The sequence below is a fragment of the Temnothorax americanus genome, unplaced genomic scaffold, assembly GCF_048541705.1.
Source record: "Temnothorax americanus isolate GAGA-0224 unplaced genomic scaffold, ASM4854170v1 Scaffold116, whole genome shotgun sequence".
NCBI classification, from domain to species: domain Eukaryota; kingdom Metazoa; phylum Arthropoda; class Insecta; order Hymenoptera; family Formicidae; genus Temnothorax; species Temnothorax americanus.
Window position 1 is genome coordinate 135,307 of NW_027509249.1, and position 14,694 is coordinate 150,000.

Below are 14,694 nucleotides of genomic sequence, written 5' to 3' on the forward strand. Positions count from 1 at the left end.
CCGAAATATGGTAATGTACCGATAATCTAATCCTAATACTAATACTACTACTAATACTGATGAAACTATTTACAAAGGCGAGCGCCAAACATACCGCCCACCTAAAAATACAACGTATTTTTATTCTAAGCTTGACTAGACTTTTTTGGTGAAGTGTCCATTGGCAGAGGACACAATTTCACCAAAGGACGGGTGAGAGAGCCATCCGCTGTCCTCACTGTGGTGACCCGAGAGACACCGTCACGACCCGGGTGAAGCGCTACAATTCGACCTCGTCTCCACTGTACGGGAGGGGCGTTCTCATTCTTTAACAGGACCAACGAGTCCTTGTGTACCGTAGACGACGATTTCAACCATTTAGGGCATTGTTGGAGCGTGTGCAAATACTCGTCCACGCTTCTAAAACTGCTGGTGCATGTGCTGAACCAGTTGCCATAAATCAAGTCGGCTCATCGGCACCGGATCCAGGTCAGGATACGGAACAGCTACGAGGGGTTTCAAGGTGAGGAAGTGCCCCGGAGAGAGTACCCCGAGGTCGTTAGGATAGAAGCTAGTAGGGCATAAGAGCCTGGAGTTCAGGATAGCTTCTATCTGTGTTATGAGAGTGCTGAATTCTACGGTAAGAATCTGCGCTCCTACTACGCGCTTTAGATGGGTCTTCATTGACTTGACCCCCGGTTTCCAAAAGCCACCGAAGTGTGGCGTGGAGGGAGGATTAAACGACCACTGAATTTGTTCCCGCTCTAAGGCGGCTTGCATGTAATTAACAAGCTCTCGCTGAGTTCCAACAAAATTGGTGCCGCAGTCGCTATATATCAGCGAGCAGCGGCCGCGCCTAGCAATGAAGCACCTCAGAGCTGACAAAAACGATTCAGTAAATAAAGAACAGGCGAGTTTTAAGTGAACTGTCTTTGTAGCAAAGCAAACAAAAAAACACACGTAAGCCTTAAATGGGGTTGCTCCGCGAGAACGACGATTGTAAACCAAAAAGGGCCCAGCATAGTCGACGCCAGCAATCGAAAAAAGCTTAGCCTGACGTACACGATTTAGTGGCAGATCCGCCATGGGAGGTTGTACAGTACGTGGGATTCGCCCGGAAGCACTGATAGCAGCGCGACAGACTACGCTTAATGGCCCGATGGGCCCCAAGAACCCAGAAGTTCTGCGACAAGATATAATGTAACGATCGACCTGCAAGGATGCAAGTGTAAACAATGAGTGCGCTCTATTAAAAGTTACGTTAGCCGATGTTTGCTAGATAACAATGCTGGGTGCCTGGTTTCATACGAGATCGTGGAATGTGTTAATCTACCGCCCACCCTGAGGACTCCGCGAGTATCCAAGAAAGGTGCAAGTTTTCGCAGAGGTTTGGAGCAATTCTGATTGCGTTTTAATCTATTGATGTCCTCTGCAAAACAATAGGATTGTACGATTTTGACGAGAAATAGTAAAGTTGAATGGAATTCGATTTGATCTACCACGAGAGTTCTATTGCGCGAGTTCGATTCAAGTCGGTTAACGAAGCGTAGACAATACGCGAGCACTCGGATGAGTTTGTCCAACGACGAAAAGCGATCGAAAAGCGAATCCACAATGGCATCGGCAGGATCTGTGGTGACGAAGGCGTGAGAATTCGCTTCCTTCTCAGGAAGATCCTCAATTTCCGATGTCGTTGTTTGAGTGGGTTCAAAGTCAATGAGCCACGCGGGGCCAGTCCACCGAATCGAATTAGTCACTAAATCGCGGGGAAATAGTCCACGGGAGCAATGATCCGCCGGATTGGACTCGGTATCGACGTGGCCCCAAGCTGAGACCCGTACGTTGTCCTGAATGCGGGCAACGCGGTTGCGAACAATCGTCTTCCACGTTTCCGATGTGGAGACGAGCGAATCCAGGCGAGGGCAATCTATTCTGACCAGGCATATTCGGTATCAATGGTAAGATGTCCCTGAAGGGCTTGACTAACGTACACGATCAACTTTGAGAGAAATAGAGCTCCACAGAGCTCCAAACGAGGTATTGTAATAGGCCGAAGCGGTGCTACCTTAGATTTAGCGCAGAGTAAGCGAATTACTACACCATCTTGCGCAACAAAGCGTATTAAGTAAATTACGGCTCCGTAAACCAGCTTACTGGCATCGCAAAAGCCATGAAGCTCACAACGAATTACATCGCGCGTATCAAACGTGCGAGAAACGCGAAGGGAAGCCAACGCGTCGAACTCAGCTCGATAGCGTTCCTAACTGCGACAGATATCTGTCAGAGGCTCGTCATCCCACTCCAACTTCAGCGTCCACAAGCGTTGTATTAGACATTTCGCAGTAAACGTGAGTGGAGCCAGGAATCCAAAGGGGTCAAAAATACACGCTACTTTCGACAATATGATACGTTTAGTACATTTGCGATCCGAAGGATTGATTTGAAATCCGAAGCTATCGGTTTGCGAATGCCAACAAGAGCTTAAGACTTTAAGTGATTGATCCTCGATCGACTCAAACAATAACATGGATTGGCTACATAACTGCGAGTCAAGCCCATCCAACGCGGCAGGATGGCTACTCGCCCATTTTCTAAGTTCGAAGCCGCGGCGCTCCGGAGTAGCGATAACAATTGTCTTGAAGCGCGCGAGCCTGTTCCACTAATGCAGCGAGAGCTAAAAGATAGTTGTCGCGATATTCGAGAGCTAGCTGGAGCAAGCAATAGAACGCCAATAACGAGGAAGAAGTAAAGCCAAACGTAATTGTCTTAAGAAGGTAATCAAAGATAGGATCTGACTCCGAGAAACGCCAGACAATACGTTGATAGTCGCATTGCTCCGGGTTTACCCATATTTGACGAAACATTTGCTTCACGTCTGCGGTCAGAGCTACCGGGTCGGCGCGAAATCTAAGCAGAATGGCGAATAGGTCTTGCTGTAATTTCGGACCACTAAGTAATGTGTCGTTTATTGGTAGACCGTTTGGGCACCTCGACGAGGCGTTAAACACTACCCGCAACTTGGTGGTAGTGCTATCTAGTTTGTACACGCCATGGTGAGGCAAATAATAAATGTAACCATCCGACGGGAATGGATCACTAATGAATTCTATATGACCGCTATCGAGATAGTTTTGCATGAAATTATTGTAACTAATTCTAAATTTGGGATTTGATTTGAATCGGCGCTCGATCGCGCGGAGACGATTAACAGCTATAGAACGCGTGTCGACGAATGTAGGAGGATCCAACGCAAAGGGGTACGAAACTACGAAGCGACCCGAGTGGTCACGATAAGTGGTCTTTGCGAAGATCTCCTTACATCGACGATCTTCTTCCAAAGAAGTGTGTTCTGGTACTTCTTCCAATTACCAAAATTGACCCACTGCGGTCTCAATCGACTCGAGAGTGGTAGCAAACGAGTGCAGGGGTGCTACTTGTAACGACGGAGATACCGCGCTCGTTAAGACCCAGCCAAATACTGTGTTGAAAGCGTCCGGTTCTCCATCCCCTCCTTTACGACGACCATCACGTAAGATTGAGACAAACGATTCTGCTCCCAGTAAAATGTCAATATTGCCGGGCAAATAATACTCGGGATCCGCGAGCGACAATCCCTTTAAGTAATTCCACGATTGGGCTGCAACCTTACTATTAGGCAACGGCGATGTAATGCGCGGAAGAACCGTGGCCTTGATTGGAAAACGAATATCGTTGCGACCGCGTGAACGAATTACGAACGACGTAAGGCCCTTCGTGGTGGCGGCCTTAGTTTCGTTCAACGCGAATACCGTAGTACTGTGCTTGGTCCGACGAAAGCCGCCTTTCCGGAGGCAGCCTTTAGTAACAAAGTTGGCCTGGCTCGCGCTATCTAACAATACGCGTACAAGGAACGCGTTGCCGTGTGAATCTATCACCTCTGCTCGGACGGTCGACAACAGTACGATGCTATTGGCGAGACTAGCCATCGTCACGAGCGGTTTATCCTCCGGTTTAAGAACAGTCGCGGTATCCTGGGCGGCAGGAGTCGCGGTTACCGGTTCGACCGTAAGAGTGGAACTAGAACTCTGCTCGAAATGCAAGAGCGTATGGTGCTTCATTCCGCAGGATTGACATGACCACGCGGAAGGACAATTCTTCACGCTATGTCCCGAGCGAAGGTAGTTGATACATAATTTCAGATCGCGAGCGGTGGAAAGTCTCTTCCTCGACGAGAGTTTGAGAAACCGAGAGCATTTTGTTACGTAGTGTTGCTCCTTGCAGACGGGGCAGTCTGCCGTATGAGTCACGAACGACGAGACCGACGCGGATTTCGATTTAGTCGAAAAAGTGGACAGACCCGAGACGGCCTCAAGGACTTTACAATGTTCGGAAAGAAACTTAATGAGCTGAGCATATCGCAGTATCTCTTCAGTCCTATGGATAGATTCGAATTTCTCCCGTAACAAACGGGGAAGCTTCTCTAACAGGAAATTTAGCAAGATGAAGTCCCACGCATCGGTCGAAAATTTCCTTAGGTTGAGCGCGCGCGTGTTTTCGGTTAACGTGTCTAACAAGTTGTGGAGAGCATCGGCCGATTCTAACTTCAACGGTTTGGCTTGGCGTATCGACTTTAAGTGGTGGTCCACTAGCTTTCTTTTGTTCCGATATCTGTCGAGCAGGGCGTTGTAGGCGATCATATAACATATAATACTCCGCGGCGAAGGGCAAGTTCTTGATTAGATTGAGCGTTTCTCCCTTTAGCGAGGCCAGCAGATATTGATACTTTTCTATCGACGAGGTCTGTCGATTGTCGTGAATCGAAGCGTTAAACAACGCGATAAAGGACGGCCACAGTGTGAGATCGCCCGAGAATTGCGGAAGCGTAATTCGAGGCAGTTTGACCGCCGACGTGTGGCTCAAAGGCTGAGCCTGTACGGTTCCGGGCGGCGTGCCCGTGAGCGCGTGATACCGTCCCTTTACGGCGTAATGCATTTTATCGAACTCAGCTTGAATCACGTCTTCGGCCTCGAACTCGGAAGTCTCCTGTATGACTTTTAGATGCGCGTTCTCGAAATCCTCGGCGATCTTCGCCACGCTCGAGTAGCGGGCAAGAAAGCTTTCTCGGATCGTCGATTCAGTCGAGGCCTTCCGGGCAAGCTCATGGATCTCCCGTATCCACCGAACGCATAACTCGCGACAAGAGTGAGCTGACTTTGACTTTGACATGTTGGTTTGATACGACCAATAGCAGTTAACGACAAAGCGATTGACAACAAAGGCGATCAACTCCAAGAGCACGCAGTACAAGCGAGACCGCGAATATTTTTACCGCAAGCGGGCGGTGTGAAACCAGCACGTCAGCAAAGAGTCGACTTAGAATATACGAAGCGGGAACGGTTGAAGGACGGCGAAGATTTCACGTGAGGCAATGACAAATGGTTGAGCACAAAATGTATCGTCGTCACGTGAAGATACCGAAAAACAATAGGCTTCGAGTTCGTGAGCTACAGGACGAAAGGGAAAAAGAAAACAAACAACACCGTTCCGTTCGCCAAGGTGACGAGTAACGGATGGCTCGGTTCGACTTCCTACGCGAAGGCTTGATGGAATATTCTTCAACTAAAATACAATATAATAAATCGTATTGATTGCGCGATACCAAAATGACGATTTGATGGACGCGAGAATAGTGCGACGCGAACGCAAGGAAACAAGAATCAAACACAGGATAACTATCAGGGAAGATGGTTGCAAAAGATGTACAAAATAATCAAAATTGTCAAATAGATTGGCACGGTACCCGGTTACGGCAAGAAATGGACCAATATCTGTGGCGTTACGATTAGATCAGTGTTTGTTGCGCGCGGTGTTACAGCACGAGCAGCATATACGACACGAGCAATAATCCACGACACAAGCATTAATTACTACTTCTTTTGGCTCGATTATAATTGCAAATAATCAACTTGAAAGAACGCCAGAGTGCTGAGATATTTTATACCGGGAACCAGTGCCGACAAACAATAGTATCGATCGATGGCAAATGTTTTCTCAAGAATTCCAACGATCGAAATCATGTTTCGAGTCGTGCCGAAAGCGGACCCAGCAACGATGAGAAATATTGTAACGCGTTATTATTGAGCGCGACGAACGCGAGTCTATGTAGAAAAAGAACGTGTACACGCGGCCGGCCCGTGACCGAGCGCCAAGGCTGCCGACAGCGAGGAAAAAATGTATGGCTTGTCCGAGAATATTCTAGATCTGAATACTTTGGTAATTATATTACCAATTATTCCCGACTAAGAAGCAATTAACGACAAAAGCGATTAACGACAATGGCGAGCAAGATTCTGCGCGCGTATTCTCGTCGCGAAGCGAAATTGCAATCGAGAGATATCGCGGCGTACGAATTAGCGACACCGATTAATCATTAATGCAATTGCGCAATTAAGTTATTAAGCAAATACTAGCAAACGAGCGAAAGGTCGGCAGTATACACTAACGCGATAATCCGGCTCGAAAAACCAATGCTCGGGAGGTGGTAGGACCGTTCCTGGATTTGCAAAGGTTCTAATTGTTCGAAGGACCAGAGGTGTGTGTCGTCTCCTCGACGCGAAATTAAGCAAAATAAGCGAAAGCGAATTTGTTAAGCGACTCACCGGTCGGCCGTTGTCACGTAGAAGGATTCGTCCGTCCTTAGGCAGGCACGTGCAGCAAGCGGGCTAGACAGAGCAAGCAGGCAGGCAGAAGCAAGCAGAGTAATTAGGCAGGCAGAGGCATCACACTCTCGGAGTCAGCCTTCCTAGGTTCGAGCGTGCAAGAAGGAGAGTGCACCCCGAGACCGTTTAGCGATGAGTTTCTTACGACCGTGAGTGAGTGCTTGCAGTCCTGTAATGTGCCGCGAGCGAGCAGTTTGTCCTTTTCGGCGGGTGCCCTCGTAGGGTGTGCGAGGCAGCACCGATTGGTGAATCGCGGAAATATCGATATCGATCCGAGATCCGAGCGATCTGCCGACGTTTCGCGCGAGTCACCGAAATATAGTAATGTACCGATAATCTAATTCTAATACTAATATTACTACTAATACTGACGAAACTATTTACAAAGGCGAGCGCCAAACAAACACAATTATACAATAATAAGTTGTTTCTATTTAAAGTACCGAATAATACAAAAAATATATTAAAACATCCAATTAAATAATTGCAAATATTTTTAAAAAACATTAGTAGTAAATATGTAAGGGAAGAGAACGACCTTTTACCGTGACTTTAATTAATCAAAATTTTATTATTACTAACATTGAAATGTACGATAGTATATATCGAGATGATGAATAAGATAGCAAATAATATTAAATAGTATACTAATTTTTTAATTACAACTTCAAATATGTAACGTTATTGTAAATATACGATCCCGAGATTATTTACGAGACACTGTGTGTATATATATATATATATATATATATATATATATATGTATATATATATATATATATATATATATATATATATATATATATATATATATATATATATAAGAATACACAATTTTTATCGCAATTAATAATACTTATAGCTCAAAAAAGTTTTCGCAAAAAATATAATTGTCATTACTTTCGAAATAAACGTGGTAATCTATTAAATCTTTGTGTTTTATACAAAAAAATTGATTTTGATCTGATATTTTATATGCACTCTTATGTGGAGTAAAACTTAGAGTAGAAAGTTTTAACAATAGGAAAAATATTTCTTTGTTTTCATTTAAAATAATGTGTCGAATTTTCGCAAATGAACGGTCGTAAATATTTGTGCATATAATATTGTTTATTTCATACCGTGTACCATTTACTATAGCCCAAGATACTGTATTTAAGTCATTATGTATTAGTTCTGGATGTAAAGCATTTTTTATATCAAAATATTCTGAAATGTCTGTCAATTTTATTATTTTAGCATCATGTTGTAAACAGTTTAAAAATCCTTCTGCGCAAACAAATCGATAACAAAGTTTTAATTGATTTTTGAGAGCAAGCGTGTAAGGAGAATTTATTCTTGAAGTAATAACTTTGGCGTAATTTTTCAATTGTCGATGTTTTGCTTCAAAACGAAAAGATGACATTAAAGGCCCATATTTTTTCATAATTCTTGCGTAATGTAACAGAAAATGATGTTTAGGTTTTAATGCAATATTGAATAACTTTTTATGCAAAGTTAAATATTTAGATACAACGAGATGAAATGAATCAATACATTTACTAGTCAAAAAATGTGAACATGAAATATTTACAATCTTTTTTATGAGCAAATACAGTTGCCAATATAAGTTATTTTCTGGTATAAAATCATTAATCATTAATGATAAATTGTTGATTAAATAATACATTTCAGAGGCCGTTATAATAATTTTTTCGGTTTTAATTGATTCAGAATTAAATGGTAGTGGTACATTTTCATGAAATGAACTAATACAATGTAATAGTCTTTCATTGAAAATCTCCAAAGTAAAATATTTTTCTACATAAATAAAGTTATTTAATATTTTAGGAAGGTCATATCTGCAAATGCCCTCTAATAAATCATGCATTGGATCAATTGATAAATTCTCCAATACATGAAAATTAGGGATCTTGTTAAATATGCATTCTTCCTGTATTCCAAACGTAGAATTTATGACACAATTCAAATAATCATTTCGTGTTCTAATATATTTTTCTGTTTCATTAACGAAATTTTGTGCATCTTTTTTGGTAGCTGTACAAACGCGACAATAATATTGACTATTAAAACCTTTAGAAAAACCAAGAATTGTGTTTAAGCCTAAGTAGCTAAGAATATATACTTCTGGCCTCAGGTACAAATCCGGGGGTCGGGAGGGGCGCGTTCCCCGCGGGGGAACGCCATAAGAGATGGGCGAGGGGGGTCCGGGACGGGCAGTTGGTGGGGGGGAATCAGGAGTGGGGGAAGTTGACTTCTGGCCTCGGGTACTCTCGAGGGGTGTCGGGAAGGGGGGAGGAAGAGGTGCCGCGTTACCGACGGCAGCGTCGTGGACCGCGGCGGGACGCGCACTGTCCGCGCGCGTCGTCGCGCGCCTCTTCGTTCTCGCGGGCCGGACGCGGTCATCCGGTCCCCCCCGACGGCGAAAATCGCGAGTCGTCCTCCCGCGAGGGGGAGCGTCGATCGCGTTATCGACCGCGCAGGGAAATCGAACGTTTTATTTTTTTTATTTTTTTCGAAAGAGGAGCGAACGCGTTTGAACTCGTTCGATCGTGTTCAAGGTCGTTCGTCATTTGACGCATCGCGCTCGAACACGTTCAATGTCGTTCTTTTTGCTGGAATTCGATCACCCATCTTTGTTCCTCGTTTCAATCTGTCTCCTCGCGCATCGCGGATGACGCAATCGCGGTGATCGTGGAGTAAGCGGATCGTATCGAGATACGTATGGGTACGGATCTGGAAGGAAGGGGAAAAGAAAGAGAGAAAACACGCAAATGAGATTTCCGCGTGCGAGCGGTTTTTTTTATTGAATGTGACAATATAAAAAAATACACACGTCGACGTGCGTATTACATTTGTGTGTATGTATATATATATAATATGTTCGTCGTGACACTAGGGTTTGAAACAGAGCGCGGCAATTTCGCAATCGATGATGTTGTTCGGATCGAAATGTTCGCTGTTCCGTATCGCGTTCTTGACCGCGGTTCCCGTCTTGCAATAGTTCTTACACGCGTCGCGGGCTATCTCCCGATAGCGGGAATACTTCGCGTCGACCTCCTCGGTTGCGGAGCTCAGCCCCGATACGACGCGATCGACGCAAAACTGGAAATCGTACAGTAGGTACACGGTGGCGAGCGACATCGCCAGACGAGTCGCGTTGGGTAGCTCCATACGCAGGATCGGCAGGTTGTTTATCGATCCGAATCGCAGCGTCAGGTCTCCGATCGATATCGGCGCGGGGGAGCGGGTTCCGGGCTCGACGAGGCTGGATTGCAGACTCTTTAACACGTCGCGTTTGCGCTCGACCACACGGAAAACCAAACTCACTATCAAACTTGATGCTAGAAATTTTCGAGCACTATGTATATGTCGATCAGCACTATTTATTTGTATACATATGCGTTCAACTGTACAGTGCTTACTGGTTTGCGTTATTTCTGACACACGAATAGGTTTTTGTTACGTCTGCACCAGATTTTGTGGTGCACAGTGCTAGAGTTCTCGATACCTCGATGAACAAACCATGAAGTACACATAACCTACAACATAACCATAAAAGATGCGCTTGCACCGGGTATCGAAAATTATCGAGGTATCGAAAAGTATAATGCGTGCGCATAAAAGACGACAATGATCACCACGCTATCTTACCGTGCATAACCATCAACATTTACCCAGTCATCTATGCATCATCTTTCATTGTGAATTGGGTTTTCCGTGCAGTCCTTTCCACACGTCGACCGTCATACAGATCTCCTTGCCTTGCTTGTCTCCCAGGGCGATCTCCACGTACGAAGGCGAGGGCGTACCGTACCACGGCGACTTGATCGTGATACCGATGGTCAAGTGTTTGTAGCCAGTCGTCGTCAGCGGATAACGCGTCGCCAGGACGCGCACCGGAGTCATGACGATGACATCGCGAATAACGTCGTTGGGTGCTAAGAGCTTGGAACGCGACGTCCGACGATGATAATTGTGATCGCGGCGTCTCTTGCCGTTTTCGTTCGCCTCCGATTCCGTCTCGCGAGGAGAGAGATCCCTCGGCGCGGGTCGATCGGTCAGCGTCGATAACATTTTCTCCGCACTATGGTATATCGTTCGTTGTTCTGTTCTTTCCAACGCGTCGTATTCGGCTGACGATGCGGCACTGAGGCTTTGGGCGGCGCACATCGGTATATAAGTGCACAAAGAGTTCTTACTTATGTGTCGCGCGACGTGTGGCGTGGTGTGGTGTGGTGTGGTGCGGGGATCAGCGCGGTTCCCCTACCCCCTTTGGTCAGAAAGCCGAACGCCGTCCTCGTCGTCGTCGTCCGAATCACCCGTCGGCGACGTTAAATCGCTGACGCACACGAATCGATCAAGAAGATCGCGCAACTGTTTCAACAAATCGTCCTTAGGGCAGACGATATTCAGTATCCACAGATCGAGTTTTCCAGCCGCCGTGACGGTCTTCGTAAATTCGTTGAATCTGTAGTACTGCGTCCGAGTGGTGAAGTACAGATTGCCGTCGATGTATCGGAAGATCGACGTCACGCCGATCGGTATTCCGGGAAACGTCGCCTCGAGTGGCGTAAATCTGACAACTCTGTGACGGTCACATTCGTTTATCTCGCCCACCGAGTTGCCGTTGAACAGCACGAAAGAACGTCCTCTGTGGGTGTTCACCGCTTCGTTGATCTTCGTCTTTGCGAAAAATCCGAGTTCCTGAAAGGTTTTCGGCCAATTTGGCCGCAGAGTAAGTTCCGGATATTGAACCAAGTACACCAAATTATCCGCGAACACCACGACATCGCCGGACGGCGATTGATAGACGGCGGTCACGCGCGTGTAATTGTCGTAAAGAAAGCTCATGTGATTCGACAGGGCCAGAGGTCCGTTGTACGTCCTACCGTCCAGATCGAACGACCAAACGTAATGCCTGTACGAGATGAACATTCGATTTTCCACGATCAATATTGCGTTCACGCGATCAAGGGCGCACAGATCCGGCGACGGCGGTGGCGGCGGTGGCGCCGGCGTCTGCGGGGGATCGTTTGCCAATTTCTCGCCGTACAAACGTTGAATGTCGACGATGTCGTATCTGTCGAGCTTGACCGGGTACTGCTTGTCGGGCATGAACGTGAACATCACTGAAGTCCTGCGCTTGTTGTGCAGCAATCCGAGAGAGTGACCGATCTCGTGCGTCAGCGTGTAATGAAGGGAGAACTTATCCGAGGGATTCCTACTGACGAAAATGTACCACGGCTCGTCTCCGTCGACGTGCACCTTGGAGACGAAACCCGGCCTTTCGTCCATCGGGAGAGACGCGTGGGCGAGCACGCCGCCGGGGCCGTCGAATTTGTCCGTGCAAATTGGGCCGTTCACCTTGACGTTCATGTTACCGTGATGCAGGCGTCGCCAAGATATCACAATGTCGGGATTCAATCTGGAGCGTTCGAACGTCAATGCCGAATGCTGCGACCACACGTCGAACGCGGCCTGCGCCGTGCTCAACTCGCTCTCGGTGGCTAGGTAAAAATCTCACGTCAGGTGCGTCTTCGGCCATTTCGATAGACTCGCTCTCGTTCCGTGCCTGAGGATATCTCGGAAACCGCATCGCGATTTACCCATCATCTCCAGCGTTTTGTCGTTGAGCGTTCCATCGCCGGGCAGATCGTAGTACTTCTGAAAATCCTCGATGGCTCTGCGAAGAACGTCGTATCGTCTCTGAGCCGGAACCGCGTCCACATCTTTGGTCAGGTATCCGTATTTCTGCAGGTAATCGAACGCGAGCTCGTAATTTTCCTCGGTGACATTGACGCATCTTACGGTGATGAGACACGCGGTCAACGCGATTACGCGCGCGAGCCACATCGTCGAGAGCGAGAGAGAGAGACGGTGGAACCGCGATGACGGCGCGTTGCGGTTTAAGCGCGATCCGACGAGCGGACCGGATGCGCGATGTTTTTTCGCGAAGACGCTCGTTGTCGATAGCGCGGACAGGTGGCGGCGGGGGTCTCGGGTGGGAAGAAAATGCGTCAAATCCGGCGGATGAGTCGGTTTGACGAAACGCGTGTTTTTCCTTGATGCAAAAATCCTATCTTTATCGTAGATTACTCGCACCGCAATGTCCTCCTTTTGTTGATGCGCTTTCTGGGCGCGGACAGGTGGTGGCGGGGGTCTCGGGTGGAAAAAATGCGTCAAATCCGGCGGACGAGTCGGTTTGATAAAACGCATTTTTTTCTCGATGCAAAAAATGCTATTCTTAGTATATTTTTTCACCGCTATATCCTTTTTTTACCATATATAAAGAACGCGAGATTAGACCTGGGTGTAGTCCATCTGCATCGGTTATCACACGTTCTTATATACGGATAGTGCTTGAAATGGAGAAACTCGACGACATTAGAACCGCGTGTGAATTACTTCAAATTCACGCAGCATCCCTAACAAGAGTAGCGGAGGAATTTCGCGAAGCGATAAGACAGCTGCAGCTGCGGTTGCAGTGCATTTCTGAGAACGTACCGCCATGCCTGCAGTTGGCGGTGCGCATTGATGAGGAATCCCTCGTATTAGATAGAACGTAAGTAGATTTGTCGAATACAATTATGAACAGTTTTTATATTTATTAACGATATGTAATAATTATATTTAATAATTATATTTGATAATTTTTTATTCAATAATTATGTTAAAATTTATGGTAGAACCCTCGTCGCCTCGCTTGCGAGAAAGTCGCGCAACCAGATACGGGTCTTTGTGTCGAAGATGCGCTCGCTGCACAGGGATATAGCGCGTTTAGCGTCGTCGACAAGCGAGGAGCCGTCGGATGTGGGACGGAGGACGGTGCGCGAGAGAGAGAGAGAGGGACGAGGACGGTGACGAGGGGCGTCGCGCCGACAACATTGAGGACGACGTGATAGACATCGAGGACGTTCCGGAGGGTATGCCCTCCTCAAAGAAGTGAATAAAAACCGAATAAACATAATGAATATGAACAATTATATGTATAAAAAAATATATAATATTATGAAGTGAATGAAAACCGAATAAACATAATGAGTATGAACAATTATATGTATAAAAAATATATATAATACTATTAAGAGGAATAAAATAAAAATTTCATTATTTATAAAAATGTCATTTATATTTATACAATACGTAAGATGAAATAAAATATATTTAAAAACAATACTTAAAAAAAAATAAAAATAATAAAAGAGAAAAGACATTATTAGAATAACTCGCGTTATCGCTCGTAACCGCACCTCGCATTATCGCATTTATCGCTCACTCGCGCCGGAGCGACTCGGCGTTATCGCTCACACCTCGCGCTCGTACTCACACCTCGCGCGCTGGAGCGGCTCGGCGTTATCGCTCGTCGGATCATTCGCGCTGAAGCGTCTCCGCGTTATCGGTCCTTCCCGTCTCGCTCTCTCGTCAATCGTTCGCCGTTTCTCTGTTTGTTTAGTTAAGAGGTACCGCGACCAGCCATTCTTACGCACTCGGCGGCACGCAATGTTTATCGCGTTCTTGCAACCAGCCATTTTTGCGCACTCGGTAGCTCGTAATGTACACTGTGGAACAGGCGCGTGTGAAGAGGAACGACATCGTTCGTTGATCTTTTTTTTTCATTTTTTCGTTTATTTAACTCAATATATATAGACGGATACACATTGAATAGAAAATGATTAAATACAATACAGATAGATGAATGCAACGTAGAAAAAAAAACGAGTAATACGAAAAAATACAAATATGTTATACGAGTAATACGATAAAAAAATACAATTGTGTTATACGAGTAATATAAAACAAAACAAGTAGAAACTTGCACATTGTTTCCTCGTAGTTTTTAATTGTGCAAGTAGAAACTTGCAAATTGCTTCCTCATAGTTCCTAAGTGTGCAAGTTTTTATTTTATTCGAGGTATAATTATCGGTATTTATTTGTTTTGGCTTCCTCATAGAGGAAGCTTTGTTAGCAAATTTTTTGAAAAATGTGTTTTACGCTGCCGCTTTCTCAATATTTG

General features: G+C 45.8%; 2 protein-coding genes across 2 annotated transcripts; both read right to left on the reverse strand.

Annotated features, from left to right (window-relative positions):
- Nucleotides 1–399: 399 nt before the first annotated feature.
- Nucleotides 400–5,184, reverse strand: LOC143908796 (uncharacterized). The gene is made up of 6 exons (XM_077426605.1): nt 4,670–5,184; nt 3,349–4,626; nt 2,798–3,096; nt 1,313–1,408; nt 1,042–1,191; nt 400–857 (listed from the first exon to the last, which is right to left on the reverse strand). The coding sequence occupies exons 1-6, from the start codon at nt 5,182–5,184 to the stop codon at nt 400–402; spliced, it is 2,796 nt and encodes a 931-aa protein (XP_077282731.1).
- Nucleotides 5,185–10,943: 5,759 nt separating this feature from the next.
- On the reverse strand, nt 10,944–12,533 carry LOC143908797 (matrix metalloproteinase-27-like). Its single transcript, XM_077426606.1, has 2 exons — nt 12,287–12,533; nt 10,944–12,187 (listed from the first exon to the last, which is right to left on the reverse strand). Exons 1-2 carry the CDS (start codon nt 12,531–12,533, stop codon nt 10,944–10,946), a joined length of 1,491 nt encoding a protein of 496 aa, XP_077282732.1.
- Nucleotides 12,534–14,694: the final 2,161 nt, after the last annotated feature.

Bases quoted from the DNA above. Each gene is read 5' to 3' on its own strand.
- LOC143908796 (XM_077426605.1), bottom strand. From the start codon at position 5,184: ATGTCAAAGTCAAAGTCAGCTCACTCTTGTCGCGAGTTATGCGTTCGG. The intron at 4,627-4,669 runs GTATTATATGTT...CCTGCTCGACAG, and splicing joins AACTTGCCCTTCGCCGCGGA to ATATCGGAACAAAAGAAAGC. The intron at 858-1,041 runs GTACGTCAGGCT...CGTTTTTGTCAG, and splicing joins CGGATCTGCCACTAAATCGT to CTCTGAGGTGCTTCATTGCT.
- LOC143908797 (XM_077426606.1), bottom strand. From the start codon at position 12,533: ATGTGGCTCGCGCGCGTAATCGCGTTGACCGCGTGTCTCATCACCGTA. The intron at 12,188-12,286 runs GTAAATCGCGAT...ATTTTTACCTAG, and splicing joins CAAAACGCTGGAGATGATGG to CCACCGAGAGCGAGTTGAGC.